This window comes from Spermophilus citellus (assembly GCF_964194105.1).
Source record: "Spermophilus citellus genome assembly, chromosome: 12".
NCBI lineage: Eukaryota > Metazoa > Chordata > Mammalia > Rodentia > Sciuridae > Spermophilus > Spermophilus citellus.
In genome coordinates this window covers 73,105,041-73,127,169 of record NC_138198.1, presented here as the reverse complement: position 1 = coordinate 73,127,169, position 22,129 = coordinate 73,105,041, and the positions used below count along the sequence as shown (strand labels likewise).

Genomic DNA, 22,129 nt, shown 5'->3' with positions numbered 1-22,129 from the left:
GAGCCTGATACCTTTCTCCACGATATCGTGGGTAAACACTTGGTCCTTGTCCATTTTTTAATAACGGAATACCCTCTATGGTGGTTTGAGAACGGCATTCATTAGCTCAATGTTTCCCTCTATGGCATCATGGGCAAATACCCAGTATTCTATTTCTTTGATACCTAGCTTTGTTAAACCCTCCTCCTATGGGGCAACTCCTTTTAAAATGTCCTGTTTGATTAAAATTATAGCATGTTTTTGGCCTGGCATCTAAAGCCTGTTTTACTGCTGCTAAGACTTGCCCTTGTTCATTAATGTCTCTACATAATTTAATATATGTGTTTAAATCTTCATGTCTCCATGGTCTAATGACCTCTCTGCAGCAACGATTTGCTTGGTCATAAGCCAGTTGTTATATAAATGGCATTGCCTGTTCTGTATTTCCAAATATTCTAGAGGCTGTCTGAATAAGCCTATCTACAAATTCAGCGTAAGGTTCATTAGTTCCTTGTATTACCTTAGATAATTGACCTTGTAAATCTCCATGCCCCTATAAGGTTTTCCATGCCCTAACTGCATCTACAGCAATTTGTGCGTATACGCCAGGGTCATTTTCAATTTGCTGTCTTTGACCCTCATAAGGTCCCTTTCCTAATAACATATCTAGATTTCTTTGAGGGTAACCGGCTTCTGCATTTCGCCTAGCTGTCTCCATGCAAAATTCCTCATTGGCAACGTTCCATAACAAATATTGTCCTCCATTTAGCACAGATCGACACGTTAGCCCAATCTGCTGGTGTCATGTCCAAGTTGGTAACAGATTCGACCATGCTTACCATGAAGGGAGCTTGCGGCCCATAGGTTGTTACAGCCTCCTTTAATTGCTTTACCGTTTTGAAATCTAAAGCACGGTGAATTCGTTGCCCTCCTGCCTGCTCAAGTACAGGGCATGCTAATCTTTGGGGTCCCGCCTCAGAATTCCGTCCATCAACTACGGGAGTTGAGGGCCGCTCAGTTGTAGATGGAGCTGTTGGTTGAATTACGCCATCTGGTGATAGAACGGAGTTAGTAGCAGCCTCCTGTTGTAATTCTCCACCTGATGGCTGTTTTTCCTCTAAGCTTTCTTTCTTTAAATTTTCCTCTGTCTGACTAGCTTGAGAGACCTTCTCTTTTGCTTGACCTAACGTTTTTTCTATCATAGTCTGGACCTCTAACAATTTACTTAACAGTCTTTCGGTTTGTTTTTTACTAGATTCTAATCTACTATAAAGGTAACGCAACCCAATAAGATAGGATAAAACAAAGCCAAAGCAGAATGAAACAAAATGGAACAGAGAACGGTTGTACCAATTTTCTCTTTCTCAGGGCCGAATAACTTCAAACCTTGAGCCAACCATTTTTCCCAGTTCGCCTGAGAAAATTCTAGGGCTAGGGAGCTTGAAATAGAAACAAAATAAATCAAAACAAGAACACATTGTTTTTTGAAATGGTCACCCATTCTGTTGCCTTCCCTCAAGGGCGAGCAGTTTTACTCACCTCTAAGCTTCAGGCGTCCCCCGTCCGGGCCACCAGTTGCCGCCGTCTGGCTGGGCACAGAATCACGAGCCACTCAAGCAGGAACAAAACTTTATTTTTGAAAATGCCGCCAATCCGCGTACGCGCCCGACAAGCCAGCCGGTCCACCCACGCGGTAGGGTCTACTGGAACCGGGGACCCGGACCTCCCCCGGAATTCCCTCCTACTATCCTTCCCCAACCAATGGGAACTCTCCAGGAGTCCCGTAACATGAGTCCCATAGCAGGCCAAGGTGAACAGCAGGAGTCCAATTTCCATATGAATGTAAATCTTAACATAATCATATCATCTCAATGGCTAGCTGGTGTCACCTTACAACCGAAAGTGCCATGCATCATATTATTTGCTTGTGGCTCCTAGCAGGTAAGATACTCCTGTATGCTTTTCATGAAATGTGAAGAGAAACTTCAGCTGTTTAATGTGATTCAAATTTAAATGATCGATGATATTGATACATAAATAGTGCATTTCCCATAGATGTGGGTTAGTAGGTTGCTTATCTTTACAAAGAAGGCTAAGTTCAAATCATCCCTTGGAGAACTTGAGAGACATTTGTGAATATGTCTATTCCAAGCCAAGAAATAGATTGGAATGTGGACTTGACATTGCCACACCTTCATTAATTCATTCAGGAAGACTGTTTTTTCAATATCTTGTATTACTATTGTTTTTTAATTTAACTTTTGTTTAGGAAATGAAATTATTCTTCCTTTGTGTAGGATTTTCTGATATATTTGAGAAAAACAGATTATTTTCAAGGACTTTTAATTCTACTGATGCCAAACTATTAAAAATAGTAATATATGTGAAAAATATTCTGATGGAGGAGTTTTCAAATTATATAATTCTTATGAGAGGTTTTAATTCATTCAGTCATGTCACAGGCATATAGATGCCTTAGGATAGTGTAATTAAAGGTAACATATTTCAAAAATTTCCACTTGACTGACAAAAATGCCCTTTAAACTTTGGAAAGCAGTGAGTCATTCAAAACCTATAGCCATACCACTTACAAACAATGTCAAACAATGTACCTGGAATTGTAACTGCTTAGGAAAACTGAATTATTATTTAAGCCAATATAATATTAATCTGATATAAGTGAATAGTAAAGTAAATAAAACAGTGGCCTAATTATTTTTCTCTCTTTTGTGTGACTGGTGAGGCAGAAATGTAAGAACTGAAGGTGCTGATATTGATATGTGGATATATTGATATGTAGATGGTCCATTTCCCATAGACATGGGTTAGTAGGTTGCTTATCTTTACTAAGTAGGCTAAGTTCACATCATCCCTTGGAAAACATGAAAGGCATTATGTGAATATGTCTACCCTGAGCCATGCTATTCAGGTGTTAAAGCCCTTATTGTAATAGACTTCTGTATGGTTCATGAAGAGGTAGAAAAGAGAAACCTGTTAGCAGAAGCATTGGTTGTAATCTATGCTTTTGATTATCAATGACAGGATCCTAAAATTACACCCAAATATCTCTCACAGGTCCTGAAATTGAGTTTCTGAAAAAGCACTGTAGGAGTAATAGAAGGTAAAGTGCAGAGTTACAGAGAAATGAGCTGTGAATTGAACCTACAATGGAAATTGATCCTATCAGTCCCTTTCTGCCCTGATTCAGAGAAAAAAAATGGAACTGAATGTAGAAGGAGCCAGGATCACTGATTAAATAGGATACCAAAGTGCTGGAGGCTAGAACTGGGCTTGCTAGTCCCTGAGGTCAGGACTGCAACTGTCAGACTTCTCTGCTTGAAACCTGGCTCAAACTGGCAAAAAGAGAACAAAATGAGAAATGCTGCAGGCTCCAGCGAGGGAATGGGGAGGGACTCCCAACTAAGCTTCTGGCATGACAGCCATCTTGTACCATAGGGAGGCCATTCTAGTCTCCTATCATGAGTCAGAGGGCCCAGATTGTATCAGCTGGCCTCACGATTTATGCCAACGGGGCCTGTCATGATACCCAGCCCAGGGAAGAGGAAATATGTCAGTGTGACCCCAGGATGTGAGAGTGTAGAGAAATGACATTGGAATTGATTCCTGTTCTCAGTAGCATCTTTAGGATTATGAGGAAAAGGAGCAAATATCCTAAAATTTGTGGGCCTATTAATGTAATTTATTGCCCTATTATCTAACTGTAAAAGATTTATGTTGTGCAAATAAAATGGTAGTAATGGAATGCCAAGCATTGTTTTGTTTTGTTTTTGGCAATATTTGTGCTCTGCTTGTAGAAATGTAATGTAAGTTGCAATTAACCTACTGAAATCACACATTTCTGTTATGAAGATGCCATATATTTCCTATCATGTAAAATATTTCTGCAGTGATGCCCTTGAAAGTATTCAGTGATCATCAATATAGCTCACTATTGAAAATGTCCCTATGGAATGGCTCATTCGCAGTGAGAAGCACTTTAATAGAAATGGTTCCACAGAAACATTGAAAATAAAGCTTCTGTAAAATGCTAACTTCACATGCAATTGTTATAAATCTTTTGCTGTATGGAACTAAATTTTTGCAGAATGGCAGAAACAAAGAAAAATAATGGATGCTTAGGGTGAGTTGATAGGACTGTCACTTGACACAGCCAGTCAACCTTGTCATTAAAGGAGTGCTACACAGGTACATGATAATAGCACATAGGTTCCATTTGTGTTCTTGGATGTACCTGTTTTATTTATGGATTTATGGATTTATTTGGGTGCTGGGGATTGTATTCCAGGGCTCATGCATATATTTTACCCGTGAGCTATACCTCCAATCTGTGTATCTCTTTTCAATTAGCCATTTCCTCCACTCACTTGATTTTGCCTTTGTGTTCTGGCAAGGGAAATTGGCAGTACTCACCCGAGGTGGACATATCACCTGTACCATGTGTTGATTTGTATTTTCTCAAGCTTTTGACAAGTGAGGTAAGTGTTTAGGAATCAAAGTGGTCCTCGCCCCTACAGCCTGCTGGTGTGATTCATTCTTGTTTCTGTTGATACTGACTCTGCCCTGTATACTTCTCTACTTATGATAGAGTTATATCCTCTGAAACTCATCGTAAGTTGAAAATATCTAAGTAAAAATTGCATTAATCACCCTAAGCTGCAAAGCATTGCCATTTAGCCATGCAGAGCACCACAGAGTGCCATTTTCTTTTCCCTCTTGATCACAGGGGTGATGGGGAGCTGTGGCTTGCTGCTGCTGCCCTGGATCTTTTTTTTATTATTATTTTTATTGGTTGTTCAAAACATTACCAAGCTCCCTGGATCGTAGGAGAAAATGGCACTAAATGTTGGAAGCCTGGGGAAAGTTTAAATTCAAAATTCGAAGTACAGTTTCTTTTTCACACTGTTGTAAAGTTGAAAAATCATGAGTTAATCCATCTTAGATTGGAAACAATCTGTACTGTGCAAATGCATCTACAGGATTATTTTGTTTGGGTTAATCTGGAACTTGCATATGCCTGTGAGTAAGTGTAACTCAAACTAGGATTTAGACCTCAGACGTCCACTGTTCCTAGTCTGTTAATTACCACCGATGACAATAGTGACATGGAAGACTTGGTCAAGGAGATGATTTTTTTGTGTGTGCTAGGCTATGCTACTTGACAAGTATAGGAAAGCTCAAGATTTATTTTTATTGTGGTGGAATTTTAAAAGATACTAAGAAAAGCTGGGTGCAGTGATACACACCCATGTCCTTCTTGGGAGACTGAGGCAGGAGGATCAAGAGATCAAAGCCAGTCTCAGCAAATCTGCAAGGCACTGTCTCTAAATAAAATATTAAAAAGGGCTGGGGATGTAGCTCAATGGTAAAGCACCCCTGGGTTTAATCTTGACTACCAAAAAAAAAAAAAAAACCCAAAGATACTAACAAAGAGTTTCAAGTAAACTTGACTAAGTAGATAGACCATTTCTTTTTAATCTAGGGGTTTAATTTAAGTGTGTATTTTCTGGGCCAAGGAATGCTGAACTTATGAAGACTAATTTATGAAGTGGGAAGTTGTTTTCTACTGAAATTAAGTTAGAACTTCACTGCTTGTTTAAGCTAATATCTGAAGCTTTTAGTCATTTTATTAAGTAAGTAAAATTGATGAAAACCTTGGGGAAATGCTTTAGAACAGTTCTTGTGGAGACCAGTGATTAATAAGGGAAAGGGCAAAGAGACACATGTTAATCTGTTTATGTATAAGGGATCTGGAGCTTATTAAAAGTTTTTGTAAACATTCAGCTAATGAAGCATTAAATAAAATTAGACATTTCTTTTAAACCATAAGAACTCACTAATCTGGAAGAAATCTTCAGTGTTATTTCTAAATAACTTATTTATGATATTTTCCTTAACACTGGTAATTTAAATATAAAAAATTAATTTGGTAATATCGAGCATTTCATAAGACTGTCACTCAAGATTTCTTGGAGCAATTTTCATCTCTCTTGTCCTTGGTCCCTAAAGTTATTAGGCAAGAGCAGCATGAATGATCAGTATTAACCTCATTTCATGTTTTGAGCAGATATCTGGCAGATAAATCCCAATTCTCATATATTAAATCAAAATATTATTTCATTTTCAACATTTTCATGGATTGGAGGTGCTAGGTAAAAGGATGTTTTTGAGTTCTCTCAAGGTCCTAAACAGAACAGACACCCAAGGGATAGGCACAAATGGAGATTAGAGGTGAACCTCAGTAATATTCAGACACATTTCTAGTGCTCTGCAGTACAAGCAGAGTTACCTGGTATAGCTGAGCTGGGTACTATGGCTGTGACCTCCTCTTCTGTGAAATGAGGGGAAGGAGAATTCTTCCTAGCACTTTTGTGTCAAAATTAAATGCACTGAATCTTGATCACATTTTATATTCTTTGGTTATGTTTAGGTATCTTTGATATCCTAATTTCTTGTGTGTGTGTGTGTGTGTGAGAGAGAGAGAGAGAGAGATGGGGTTTTCTGTAGTAGAGATTCAACAGTAGAGAGGAAGCAGCACAATGTTTCAATTTTACATCTAAATCTGAGTACCACAGTTCCTTAACCCTGCTCAAGTTATTGAGCCTACCTTGGCCACAAGTTTTGCATCAGTATATTGGGCATAAAAGTATTCAATCTACTGGAATGTTTTGAGGGAATGAAAATATGTATATGTAAAGCAACTCACATATAGTAGATTCACAGAAAATGGTAATTATGATTTTTCAAATTTATATGTATAGTTCCCTTGCTAATTATTAATTTCTTTACATTCATAAATAGTGACCATAATTCAGAAAAAAAACTAAAATTATCAAATGTATAATGCCAAAGCAGAACATTCTAAATTAGGCATTCCCCAAACCCCCAAATGGTGAACTTTCTGGAGCAGTGCATTGGACAAAGTGCTCAATAAATGTCCTGTATTTAGTCTTACTGTATTTTATCATCATTTCATAAACATGCTTAAGATTTCTCTATGTATATTGTAATTTGAACTGTTCAAAATGTGCATATTTCTTGCTTTTTATTTAGATTTCTAAGGTTGAAACTGTACTTAGATCTTTGTTTAATGAAGAATATGGAGACATTGTCATGAGTAGTCAGGAACTACCTTAGCTTGATTATATGGACTTCTGTGCAAATCAAATGCAGAAAGCCCTGGAATTCTGCCCAGAAATCCCAAAAATCTGCTCTCTCATCATTATTTTACTTCATGCAGAATTCTAAAGCTTTTACTCTTATATTCGTAATTATACAAGTTAACTTTTTTATGCTTATTATTATTTTTTAATTTTTTAATTTGTTCTAATTAGATATACATGACAGTAGAATGTATTTTGACACTTTACACACAAATGGAGTGCAGCTTCTCATTCCTCTGGCTGTACATGCTGCAGAGTCACACAAGTAATGCAGTCACACCAGTAGCATAATCATACACATAGATAGGGTAATAATGTCTGTCTCAATCTACCGTCTTTCCCATCCCCACAGCCCCACCTCTCCCCTCACTCCCCTCTGCCCAGTCCAGAGTTCCTTTGTTCTTCACTACCCACCCACCCCCACTATGGATCAGTATGTGTTTATTCAGCCTTTGTTTTGGGGGGGATTGGCTTAGTTCGCTTAGCATGATATTTTCTAATTCCATCCATTTACCTGCAAATGACATAATTTCATTCTTCTTTAAGGTTGAGTAATATTCCATTGCATATATGTACCACATTTTCCTCATCCATTCATCTGTTGAAGGGCATCTAGTTGGTTCCATTGGTTAGCTATTGTGAATTGAACTGCTATAAACTTTCATGTGACTGAATCACTGTAGTATGCTGATTTTAAGTCCTTTGGGTATAAACCAAGAAGGGGAATAGCTGGGCTGAATGGTGGTTTTATCCAGGTTTTCTGAGGATTCTCCATACTTCTTTCCATAGTGATTGCCCCAACTTCCATTCCCGCCAGCAATGAATGAGTGTACCTTTTCTCCCACATCCTTAGCAACACTTATTATTGCTTGTATTCTTGATAATTACCTTTCTGACTGGAGTAAGATGGAATCTTAGAGTGATTTTGATTTGCATTTCTCTAATTGCCAGAGATGATGAACATTTTTTCAAATGTTTATTAAAGGATTGTATTTCTTCTCTGTGAGGTGTCCATTCAGTTCCTTAGCCCATTTACTTATTGTATTATTTGTGTTTTGTTGTTGTTGTTGTTTGTTTATTTGTTTTTGGTGTTAAGTTTTTTGAGTTCTTTATATATCCCAGAGATTAGTGATCTATTGTATAATTGTATCTGTGTCAATTATGTAAGTTTACATAAGACATTGTATTTATCAGTTAGTATTAAGATTTTTTGTTTTCTGTTAGAAACCCAGAGGAAAAGAGGCTTAAATAAGATAACATCTAATTTTTCCTAATGAAAAATTTGGAATTAGTTAATTCAAGGCTGATAAAACAGCCAAGTAATTACAGGTCCCTGAATCCTGCTTTATCACTGCTAAGATTCTTTATGTTAAAGTACTCCATGGTCCATGATGGCTGCATGAGATCCAAACATCGTATCCTTAATCTAGGTAGGGTGAAGGAAAACAGAACAAAAATGGTGAGTCCCTTCCTTTTAAGAATACCTCCCAGAAATATTTGTTTATGTTTAATTTTACATGCCATCATCAGAAATTAGGCACATGGCCACATTCCACTGCAGAGGAGAATGGAAATTGTAGTCTTTATTCTGGGTAGTCTTATCCCCAGGGAAGATTTAGGGATTTTATTATACAGGAACTAGAGGAGACCAGGTGTTTTGGACAAGTACATATATCTGGCGTATATGGGATCCACTAGATCTTTTATAATACTTTTCCCTTATGTTTTCTTCCTTTTTTTAAAAAAATAGATCCCATGCGTGGCCCAAGGAAACTGGAAGTAGTAGAGGTCAAATCTCGACAAATCACCATCCGATGGGAGCCATTTGGGTATAATGTAACTCGTTGCCATAGTTACAATCTCACAGTCCACTACTGTTACCAAGTGGGAGGACAAGAACAAGTACGAGAAGAAGTAAGCTGGGATACTGATAATTCACACCCCCAGCATACAATTACTAACCTGTCACCATACACCAATGTGAGTGTGAAGCTCATTCTCATGAACCCCGAGGGGAGGAAGGAGAGTCAAGAACTCATAGTACAAACAGATGAAGACCGTGAGTACTTTTAAATGATATTTGTATGAAATATGTTATTTCAAAACAACTTATTTTTCTTTTATGTTGAGAATCTTGAGAATCTTAATCATGAAAATAACTTTCTTGAATAATACAAATGTGTATCTATGCTTAAGCACTGAGGAAATAGAAGGAATAAAGATATAGATATTTGTCTTAATTATTTATTAGTCATATAGTACTATTCTCTATATGGTAATTCTGTATTGTTCTAATTAGTTCCCCAATCAAATTTTATTATCATATTGGGCCAAAAATTGTTTCAGGTATTACAATTGCTATATGAAGTGCTTATTTTAAATATATGTAAACAGCATTCTGAAACATTTTTTATAGTTCCATTAAAAACTTAGCACAAAATAGAGGCTTCTCTGGATTTTCAACACAGTACTGAGAATTGTTGATGTTTGTGAAATTAATCATTTTTCCCACAGGAACAATGTTGTAATTGGATATTGCTTTAATAACCAATGACTTAACAAATAATCCATATATGTCACCAGAACACATCCTAAAATCAAAGCAAATGCACAGTTGTAATAAACCGCTGCACTGTTTTAAAATAGTAAAATTATGCTTTAAACCCTATAGCAAAATATAAATGGGATTTTACATTGATTATGTGGGGAATGTTGGTGTAGAATAACATGATCATATAGTATATAAAACATAAAGATAGTGTGTCACTTATTTGACCAGACATTCATTTGTCAAGCATGAAAATAAAGAACTTGGGAAGCTCATTAAATGACCAAATTTATTCTGTGGGAAAGAATAGATGTTTAACTTTATTTCTTCAGACAACCAATTGTATAATTTTGATCATTAAGTAATGAATGAACTGTTTATAATGAAACTTTGTTTCCTTTGAACAACTAGCAAAGTACATTTAGTGTTTATTATTTTCCCACCACTGAAAAATACAGAAACAGCTGGCACAAATAAGATGCTCACTTCACATCCTTCTCTCTTGTCCTTTGTTGCCCCTCATATCCTGCTTGTGTTGATTACTCTTAGAGTAAGTTTATTGGTTATTTGGGGTCTTAGCTCTATCAGGTTGCTCCATTAAGGCTGAGACAGGAGCCCTGTCTCCTGTTTCTCCTAGCTCTCCATTGTTTCTCAGGAAGGAAGGAAGATGGCGTCAACATTGTCAGCAGCCATTACTGGCCCTTCTTCTCTGAATTTCTGAGTTACTATGGTCCAAACTTTTTTTTGTCTCTTCCACAGTGTCACATTGTTCTCTTCTCTTAGCTTCCACCACCTATATTCAGACCCTCATAATCTTATGTTAAAATTTCCATTCTCATCTCTCACCCTTATTGTGGTTTCAGCTTCCTCCCATCACTAATCTTCAGACTGGTAGACCAATGGTACAGAATAGAGGACACAGAGACTAACCCACAAAATTACAATTATCTTATATTAGACAAAGGTGCTCAAAACATGACTGGATAAAAGATAGCTTTTTCAACAAATGGTGCTAGGAAAACTGGAAATCCATATGCAACGAAATGAAATTAAACCCCTATCTGTCACCATGCACAAAACTCAATGGATCAAGGACCTAGGAATAAAACCAGAGACCCTGCGTCTAATAGAAGAAAAAATAGGTCCTAATCTCCATCACGTGGGATTAGGCCCCAAACTTCCTTAATAAGACTTCTTTGGCACAAGAATTAAAATCAAGAATTAATAAATGGGATGGATTAAAACTAAAAAGTTTCTTCTCAGCAAAAGAAACAATCTGTGAAGTGAATAGAGAGCCTATATCTTAGGAGCAAATCTTTACCCCTCACACATCAGATAGAGCACTAACCTTCCATGGTTCTTCATCTTTCATTCCAAAGCCTTAAGTCCTGAGCTCCTCTGTATTCTTGGTCCATCTTCCCAAGGTAATAATTTTCCTTCATTGCAGCTCATTCAGAGGAGGTCCTGTCTGTCACGCTCCTCACTTCCTGGGCTTCTGCCCTCCCCAGCTCTTCTTGGCCAATATCTTTTCTATCTAATATTTCTCAAGTCTATCTCTTCTCTACCCTTTAAAGTTCTCTCATTTCAAGTCTGGCATGAAGCTTTCTCTAGCCCTTCCACCCATATTACTCTCATACTTCTGACCTTATTTGCCCTTATAAGATTCTCAAATCATCACAATCTTACCAACACTTGTTATCATCTTTCTTGTGATCACAGCAATCCTAGTAGGTGCGAGGTGATGTTTCACTGTGGTTTTAATATTCCATTTCCTACTGGCTAAAGATGTTGCATAACTTTTCATAGGATGATTGGCTATCTGTATACCTTTGGAGAACTTTTTATTGAGAAATGGGGAGTTCCATTTCTAATTAGGTTATTTTCTTACTATTAGGTTTTAAAGGTCTTTATAATACTGTAGATACAAGTCTGTTATCAGATATATGATTTGCAAAAACTCACGCTCTCTGTTGTCTTTTCACTTGAGTATTGCACTTTGAAGCATGAAAAAATTTCCATTTTAATGATATATATTTTATTGATATTTTATGTCATTGCTTCTGCTCTGGGTGTCCTATCTAATCCTTGCCTAATGCAAAGATCATGTAGATTTACACCGATGGTTTTTTTTCTAAGAGTATTTGTTTGTTTGTTTGTTTGTTTTTAGTTCCTGTATTTAGCTTGTTAATTAGTTTTATTTATTTTTTATGAATAGTATGAGAGAAGAATCCAACCTCATTTTTTGTATGTAGTGATCCATTGGTGCCAGCACATTTGTTAAAAAGATCATTTTCTTCTCATCGAATTTTGTGGTGCTCTTATTAAAAGCAGTTGACTGTAAACATAATGGCTTGTTTCTGAAATTCTCAGTTATATTCCTTTAATTTGTATATCTGCCTTTATTCCAAAACCATACTGTTTTGATTAATGTATATTTGTTGTAAATTTTTACTTCCCTCTAGCCACTTTTGAATAACTTTCTCCATCATCCAACAATTTAATCATGCACCCCCAAATATATGTATATTTGTAAATGGTATAGACAGCCTGTTAGCAGGATGAACATACCAGTACACTAATTACATATGAAAGAAAGTATATTCAGAGGCTGAATGTAAAAGGATGATGAGAAATAATACTTAAAAATAATAATACTAAATCTTATTTTATAGAGAATTGCCAAGAAATATTTCATCTTCCTTATGTCAATTATATTTTCTTGCAAAAATGTTTCATATTTTAGATTTTTAAAAAATAGGATCGAATTTTCTCACATAGTAGAAATTAAATAATTTTTAAAACCTCTATTGTTATTTAATCAGCTTCCATTTTGTGTGTATTTATATATTTCAGTAGTTCATATATATCCCTTTTAATGTGGTTTTTCTCACTCAATATTAAGAGATATCTGTGATGATGTAGATAAGTCATTTACTTTCAATCTTTTTAGCCTTTTATCATATAACTAAACATAGTTTATTAAGCCATTTGGTTTGTTTTCAGTTTATTTTTGTTATTATTATTATTTTTATTATTATACTTATTAAAAGGCACTGCTATGTTAGTGTCTTTTGCAAATATCTCCTGGTAAATATGTACAAGAATTTTACCAGGGAATGTACCCAGAAGTTGGATTTTTGGGTCATTATGGTCTGGTCTTTGCATCTTTAATTTTACTAAACATTACTTATTTTCCAAACTGACTATACCAAGTTATATACTGACTCCCACAAGCAGTATATACTGACTTTCATTGTTCCATATCTTCATTTGTATTGGAAGAATGAAAAACAAAATGTTTACTTAAAAGATACTGAGATTTATATATTTTATATTTATATATTTTAGTCCTAGTTGAACACAATACCTTTAGTTTTTAATTTATTTTTATGTGGTGCTGAGGATCGAACTCAGCAACTTGCACGTGCTAGGTGAGTGTTCTACCACTGAGCCACAACCACAGTAAGTCAAACTTTAATGAAAAAATGATAAATTTTTTTGTAAAGGCAGTGTAGATAAAATGGCTTTAGATTTTAGATGTTGAGAATAAATATGACTGTATATATAGACCATTAAAAATTAATGTCTCAATAAAGGGTTAAACCCTACTCTGGGTGAGGGTGGGGGCTAATTTATTGCCACATATTAATTTCTCCCCACTCTCCTTTAGTCCCTGGTGCCGTTCCTACTGAATCCATCCAAGGAAGTACCTTTGAAGAGAAGATATTTCTTCAATGGAGAGAACCAACTCAAACTTATGGTGTTATCACTTTATATGAGGTATATATATATTTGTTGGTAATATAATTTTTCAGTATTATTTCTTATAACCTACTGTTTAAAATATACATGTAATTGTACAATGCCTTTGGAGAAATTCAATGCTTTCTATAGTTATTATAATTATTATATAAAAGCCAAAAAAGTTTAATAATTTTTTTAATTATGGCAGTTTAAAAATGCATATTGAAAATAAGTTGGATATTTTGGGATTGTATGTTACTATAGAAAGACAACTTATTATTAGAAAGTCATTTGTATTATAAACCAAAGTATTTTGAAACATACACTGATTATAAGGCAAACATTAAATTCTATTCTTGCTTAGCTGTGAAATATTTTTCTACTCAATTATAGAAGAACACTGATCTGTCCAATTAGCAAATTTGTCCAATTAGCAAAGTCAATAAAGAATTGTATCAGGAGTAACCATAGAATAATGTCATTTGGTTTCTTAATATTAGTAAAACATTTGTTAGATTTCACTGACACGATTTTGTCTACTGAGGCATATCAAATGGTTGAGTGATAGATAGCAGAGAAGAATTTAATGAATTCAAGGGAAAAAATCACAGCAATAATGGGGTGACATTCCTCATCACATCTTGCGAGCATCATTTCACTGTGCCTATTGTCATAGAAACAAGCAGGTACAGTTTTTTAAAGCTAGCATTTATCTGAATGCAAATTCAACAAAATTATATGTTGTAAGGTTTCTAAAAATCATGGCAGATTCTCATATGGAACCTCTGCCTGAATACCTTTCAGAACTTCTGACAAAAGCCTGTGCAGATGAGCTGTCAGACAGTCATCACCAGTAAACCTCTTCTCTGACCCTACTAGCCTCAAATTTATGTTTCCTTATGTTTCTTGAAAATTGGTATTTAAATGCAAAATAAATAAATAATTGAAAACAAAATGAAGAAAGATAAAAGAAAAGAAGTGATTTTATGCTGTTGATGTTTGTTCATTGGCTGCTTTATTTTAAAAGAGTGTTATGAAAAATTCATGGCTCAGCTTTTATGGAGCTAAGTTTTATAATCACATCAAACAACTTTGAATTTTTTTCTTAGAGAAAAGATTTCTCTAGTCCATATCTGTGACCCTATGACCATTTTTAGGCCTCAGTTCTGAGGATTCTCACCTAAGAAGTGCAGGTTTGTATTTTTTTTTAAACTGGCAAAGGCACCTTATTTGAAATGCATTTTAAGATCCAAGCAGTAAGTTCACCTGTTCTAAAAGCCACCTGTTGCTATCTATACTGTCAGAAAGTAATAGCAAGATTCTTTCTTTCAAATCCCACTGGACATTTGTCTTTGTGTGATAAGTAACTTTACCATGAGAACAGCAAGAATAATAATAATTCAAAGGAAAAGCCCATTAATCTCTCTGACTCAGCAGCCAGGATCTCCCAGTTGAACATTGATCTAAATGCTGGTATAATGGGGATGCATGAATGTGTCTTAAATCAAGGTTTTTTACATCACATATTTTTAAGTAGAGCAGCTTGGCTCATTTTTAAGGGAACCAAAGAGGGAAATGTCAAATGTATAAATCAGGCTTAAGAGATTAAATATAAGTTTTCTGGACACCAAATCTTTCTGTCTCCCCTCCACCCCATTTCTAGAAGTAGGAAAGAAGGAAACTTCCAGACTCTTTGTGGTGGGCCTTAGGTGGGCTCCTTCTGTAATAGAGAGGCACCTATATACTGTAATTCCCTCAGCCTATGCTAGAAGCTGCAAAATACATAGCATCCTGCTGGAGCTGGAGATTGGTATGGATCCAAACTGGTCCCATCTCTGGAGGATCTTAGTCTTCAGGGACAGACATCATGTCAAGAAATCCAAACAGTTGCCTTAAAAGATGTAGGGAGTAGTAGCAGTGGATTCTATCATGGAATCCCATTTGAATATAAGTAAAGAGGGGAAGGAAAAATAAATCATTATGACTGGAAAAACTTTTGTTATAATTAGCACAAGTGTCTCTTTAAAGCAGGCAATGCACTTGGATGATTTAAAGTGAGAAGTTAAAACAGATTGGTTGTTATAGATATTAATGAATATGTTATATTTAGATTATACCTGGATTCTTTTTGTGCATCTTATGAAGGACCTACCAAAGGACTGATGATAGAAAAATGCTAACAGCATTGTTTTCTCCAAAAGTTATGGCCATGTACAATGTTTTTCCAGTTTTATTCTTTGACCTCCCTTTTATATTTTAACTTCTATTCTTGTTTTTCACCAAACTAGCCGTGTGTTTCTGTCCTAGTCATCATCCTGGCTCTAGCTCTTCTCATACTTGACTTCCTACTTCAGCTATAGAGTTTTATCAAATTTATCTTCCTAAAAACTGGATCTAGTGTTTACATCCTTCCCCAATAAAATCAAAGTCTCTCATTTTGTCAAGTTATAAATGTAATACTGTTATCTGAAAGAATGTTTTAAATAAGAATTATTTGAAACAAAATATTCTTGCTTCTCAGTTTTACTTTTAAGAAGTAACTACTCTTAACAGCTAGGTACAAGTCTTCCAAAAATTTTAAAAGGAAGAAACTATAGTGAAAGTTTATTTATAAATAGAGGTGAATGTAAATTAATAAATATTAGTAAACCTAGCATTTAATTACAAAAATAATATGCCATATATGAACCCTATCTAACATTATGCAAAAATAAATACTACATAGATTCATGAACTAAACACAAAAGTTTAACTTATAAGAACATGATAAGAAAAATATGGAGGACATTTTTGTAACATGTCTTTCAAAGCTTGACATAGAGCCCTAGAAGCCATTTTTTAAAAAAATCAACAGATTGGTTACGTAAGATTTTAAACTACTAAATGATGAATGTATAAGGAAGAAAAGCCTAAATACAAAAAGAAGACTTAGAGAAATTATATTCAACACTTTGTGTCAACAGTCCAGCAGCTGCAAAATGTAGAAAGTCAATACCGATTTATTAGTAAAAGAAAAATTAGAAAATAACAAAGAACAAGAGAGGGCAACTAAAAAAAAAATCTAGCAGGCATGCATGTATATGGTAATATGCCTATACAACCTTACTAATGATTAAACAGTGAAGTAAAACAAGTAAAACAAGTATACAGAAAATTTAATTTTGTATAATATCAAGTCTTAGTGACATGATAAATGTGTACATGCATATATTTTGCAACCTCTTTTGTAGGCAAGTTGAGAGTACCTATGAAAATTTAAACATTATGTATCAAGCCTATTTTTAGAAGTTTATAAGTCATTAATACTTCCAAATGCACAAGGATATATGTCCAGGTATTTGCATTATGCCTCATGACCTTATTATGTATATCTCTTGATTGCCTAATTAGTAAATTCTGCACTACTGGTCAACATGTTGTGGGTGTGTGTTTTTAATATTTCAAATGTGTAAGATACAGGAAGAGACAAAAATAGAAAAGATATTGTCCTTTCTCTACTAGAAGTAACTTTCCTATAAGCAACTTACTAGAGAAAGAATTAAATAAGTTTTAAAGTTAGGTGCTTTTTTCACAAATGAATAGCATCTAAAGTGCAGTTTTGCTCAGGCACATGGTAAAGGAGGTTGGATTAGTCTGAAATTGTCAGTTGATTGGGACTGATTGATCCTGGAGGTAAGGGAACAGGGCTAATTTAATCATCATGGACTGGAATAGGTAATAATGTAAAAGTAATGATAATTTAGGGGCCATTTTAAAAGAATTTCTTTCAATATTCAATACCTCCCATGATCTGATTCCACTTTATATTTATTACTTCATCTTCAATTGTTTTTCTCCTGAAATTTAGTGAGTCATGTGTATAAAAATTTCCTTTCTCCTAGAACCTTCTGAATTCTCACACCACTCTTCTTTTGATATGTTCTGTCCTCCTATCCCACCCCTCCACTCTCCTCCAATGGTACATCTGCTGATCTTTCAGTATGTCCTTCAAATACTATACTTTCCTTCGAATTGTTATAAGGACTTTCCTTCACTGAAATCAGATTTAATTATTCATTTCTTTGTGTCCACAGAGAAAATTGCTCAGGCCTTAATGAAAAGTCTATATTTTATACTGGCTGCAATTACTATCATCTCACGCTCTGGATGATTTTAATTCCCTAAAACATCCTTACATTCCGTTCTCTATGAAACTCTTTGGTTAAAATTTGAGACTTTAAGGAGAGAAGGAGAAAATAATTTGGTAAAATATCAGGCATTTACCTGCAAATGAGAAATCATCCAAAAATAAACAATAGATCATTCCACCTCACCTAAATTTAAATCCCCCCTCCCTCCACCATGTTGTGTATGTATCAGGACTTTCATCTTGGTATGTCCCATAACATTTTATGCAACATGGGACCATCAGGATTCTTTAAAGAGGCTTCATTAAAATTTTCTCCATCCTTAGACAGCAGCTTGGTGCAGGTGTAAAAACTTTCCTACACCTTCCTTCTGCGAGACTCCTGCTGCTGTTTCCAGTGCCTGGTACTTAATAGGCACTTAATAAACAGTTATTGAATGAACAAGTGAAGAAACAAATTCCAGCAGAATGTGACGCATGTGGATTTGACAGTGGAGGTATATCTTGGTGCCTTGAAAATTGCTGCCCAGGCCTTAGCTGTTCACTGACTTATCTCTATGGCAGGAAGTAGAATTGGTTGTTCTTTTCCTAAAGATCTGTTTTTCATTCTTGGAATTTGGACTCCCATACTCTGAAGGGGTTTTGGAGAGGGGGATCCACGGGCTTTCTGAAATTTTATGTGTACAGATATGTACAACACACTTGTTTGTTAGGGGTGAGGAAGAAGATTTGTAATTTCAGGAGGGCATGAATTATTCTACATATTGCAAGGACAGGGAAAGAGGATCTACATGTAAGGGCCATGACTAAAAATGAAGATCCACTAGTGTAGCACATCCTGCTACTCTGTGCCAACGAGTGGGTACAAACCCCCGTTCCCCAAGCAGCAGTGATCCCCTTAGTAAAGCATTTGCTTATCGTCTGTGCTGGTACAGTGAGGACCTGCTTGTACTAGTGTGTTTATAGGAGCAAATGTGCACACACACACCTGCACATCCCAGGAGTCTTTTTAGGAAAATATATACCGAGTGCCAAATATTTACTGATCACAGTGGAATCAGAAACGGGGATAAAACATGTCACTCCTCAGAAAGGAGATAAATTTACATGAAACGTTCTGATCCCTTGACAGTTAGCTCCTGATTTAAGACTAAAACAAAATATTTTTACAGCACTCCATGACTCATTGCCAAATGAAGTTTAGGAACACAACCTCAGTAGTGGGTGGGTGTTTGATGGATGATTGGTAGGCTACACTTAGGATGGCTTTACAGATAAGGAATATTGGGACTCTGGTAAGAGATGTGGATGCACACTTTGTTGTCCCAGTCTTGCCTGATTCCCAGAAACAGCTTTAAAAGTATTTCCTTCTTGAAACACTTTGTCTCTTTTTCTTTTAATTTTTTTTAAATAGAGAGTGAGAGAGGAGAGAGAAAGAGAGAGAGAGAGAGAAAGAGAGAGAGAGAGAGAGAATTTTTTTTTAATATTTATTTTTTAGTTCTCGGCGGACACAACATCTTTGTTGGTATGTGGTGCTGAGGATCGAACCCAGGCCGTACGCATGCCAGGCGAGCGCGCTACCACTTGAGCCACATCCCCAGCCCTCTTTTTTGTAGCTTTTAAATGATTTTAAGTATTTTGTTGCATTGCAATTATTATATTTTTATAAAATTTTATTTGCATATAAAAAAAAAAGAAGAATGCACTCATGCTCATGCTCGCCTGCCCCCCTCTCTTCTGTCTTCCTTCTCTCTCCTCTCTCCTCTCTGTCATTTCACTTTCTTCTGGCTTCTCTGTCTCTTTGCCTGCATGGGCATGGTTCTGGGTCTCCTTTTTTTTTCTCTGAACTCCCTGTGATTGCACCCATTTCTAAACCATCCTAACATTATTGCAATCCTGAGCACCTCTAGGTCTCTATTTCCATTCCACCTAGCCCTCTCTCAAATTGTATCTTCATGTCATGCACATATGTCCACTTGACTGTCAAAGGCATTTCAAACTTGACATGTCCACATCCATCTGTAAATTCCTTCTTGTTCATTCCATCTCATTTCAAAAAATGGATTTACCTTTCTGCTTAGGCCTGAAACATAGTTACCTACTCTTGATTCTTCCCTCTTTTCTGCATATCCAGTCCTTCATTGAATTCTATTTTGTCTCTGAAATATGCCAACACTACTAATTTCTTGCTTTCTCCACCCCACCATAGTAGAAGCCACAATATCCTCTCTCCTGTATTCTTAAAAGCTACTCCCAATCATAGTTCCTAGTGGTCTCCCTCTACTTTTATTGTCACCTTCAATCAAATAAAACTTTCATCCAAGGTTATATTAAATATATGTGTGTGTGTGTACATACACATATATGTGTATATGAATGATATATATCCAAGGTGATAAAAGAAAGGCAGATTATTTTATTGCCAATTTAAATGCATTCAAAAGATGCTAGGCACGGTGGCACAATGCCTGTAATCCCAGAAGCTAGGTAGGCTGGTGTAGGAGGATTACAAGTTTGAGGCCAGCCTCAACAACTTAGTGAGACCCTGTCTCAAAATAAAAAAAGATCTGGGGACATGGCTCAGTGGCTAAGTGGTTCAATCCCTGTTACAAATATATATGTATATATTTCAAAGGTTGCCCATTGTATGTATCCAAACTTTTAATCTTGGGGAACAAAACTAGGCATGGGATAGCCCCTGTGTACTCCTTTAGCCCCCAAAGACCACACAGGCTTTCTGTCTGATCATTACCTGGGGCAAGCACAATCCTGCTGTATGGACTTCATCCATGCTATTATTCTCCAAATTCGCAAACTAACTGATCCTGCATAAAGTTCAGATCTCGGTGTCACTGACACCAGTTTCACCAGCCAGTCTGAATGACTGTGTAGGGACCCTTTTCTTCCAACAAAGCCTTTTATCTTACCACCCTTGTTTGCTGCTCCTATTCTTTGTATTATAGAATTATTAATTTACTTATTGTAGGTCTCCCCAGCTCCCCCACACATTATCCAGATACTTAGCTTCTTAAAGTAGGTCTGGCCTACCCACAGGCCACCATGCTTGCAGAGTCCCTCTACGCAATCAGTGTGTGAGTGGAATCAGTGAAACTGAATAGGTAAATCTCACGGAGGTGACTGTTTCCTCTCTCGGGCAGGTAAAAGTATATGAGCAAAAGCAGTATCAGAAAAGCCCCCTAAGTGTGTTGGAGGCTCATCTCCTTAAAAATCAGAGGGTAACATAATGTGGCAGTATCATGGATTCAGAAATGAGTTTGGAGAAGCACATGAAAGCAAGTTTGAAACACCAAGCAAAGGAGTTTGGACTTTGTTCTGTGTGCATAGTGTCCCATTCAAGTTTCTAGTCAAGGTGATTAAATGAAGGAGAAGACTTACATATAGCCCTGAAGGATAGTGCTAGTCCTTATTTCACTCTTCCTGCATACTAGCTAATGGATTACCTTAACCTTCCCTTTACCAGATGTTTACTCCCTCCAGGGAAGGTATAGTGTATGAGTCACCATACAGTTCACCATGACTCAGAACACAGTGCTTGGCATGTAGGCCACACGACAAACACATTCTGAATGTGTGAATGAATGCATAAATTGACTTTGGGCAGCAATTATTCTATCATTGTTGAGATCTGCCTCCCTGAGCTGCCCCCTTCTCTGGGAATTCGAGAACAAAGTACTACTCAAGCAAACAAGCAAGCACGTGCGCACACACACACACACACACACACACACACACACACAGGATATGGTACTGAGGTTCCTTCATTAGCAGCTATGTGGTAGATAGGGTCTAGTTTCTTCCTGACTTCCTTAAACTCCTGAGGGATATTTTTTAGAGGATTAACAACATATCTTCTGCCTGACTCTGAGAGATTTATACTTTGCAGTGATTAATATATACAGTAAACATTTCCTTGCCAAAGCTCACTTGATTCAATCTAAATATTCTTTCTGAGAGGTCTTCTTAATTATAATGACATGGTATAAATATAAGAAGAAAGAATGTCAATTATCACTTCGTATAATAACAGTGTTAGTGTTCATGCACATAAATTATAAGTAAGTTTACCTAAGCACACGAGAAAAGTGCTCAGTTTTGCAATTTAAAACTTTTGAATATGCCACATTTGAAAATTATGTCATTACAACCAGTAGAAGTTAGTAATCACCACTAAAGTACTTGTTATTGAATAGTTGGTGAACTACTCATGCTGAAATTCTTTTTAAAAAATAACTTGAAAGGGCAAAATTTAAAGGTACCTATGTTATATTTATTTTCAAACATTCCAGACTCATCCAGCATGATATCTGTTATGTAGCAAACATGAAAATATCTAGGATTGCACTCTCCAGTATGGCAGCTAGCATTCAGTTGTGGCAATTTAAACTGAAATTTGAGTTCATTAAATTAAATAAAATGGATTTTTCATTTCCTCAGACTCAATAGCCACATTTCAAGTGCTCAGTAGCCAGTGTGGCATGGCCACCACATTGAACAGGGCATAGTAGAACATTTCTATGGTGGCAGAAAGTT

At 36.1% G+C, this 22,129-nt stretch overlaps 1 protein-coding gene across 9 annotated transcripts in view; it reads left to right on the top strand.

Moving 5' to 3' along the window:
• PTPRM (protein tyrosine phosphatase receptor type M) overlaps positions 1-22,129 on the top strand; it is an 825,699-nt gene that overhangs the window by 480,099 nt on the left and 323,471 nt on the right. For 8 of the 9 annotated variants that reach the window (XM_081262888.1, XM_081262887.1, XM_081262889.1 and 5 more), the window contains exons 8-9: positions 8,911-9,219; positions 13,379-13,488. In XM_081262888.1, coding sequence (XP_081119014.1) covers positions 8,911-9,219; positions 13,379-13,488 — 419 coding nt within the window. The remainder of the gene's footprint in view (positions 1-8,910; positions 9,220-13,378; positions 13,489-22,129) is intronic. The other variant, XM_081262895.1, reaches the window with a different exon arrangement.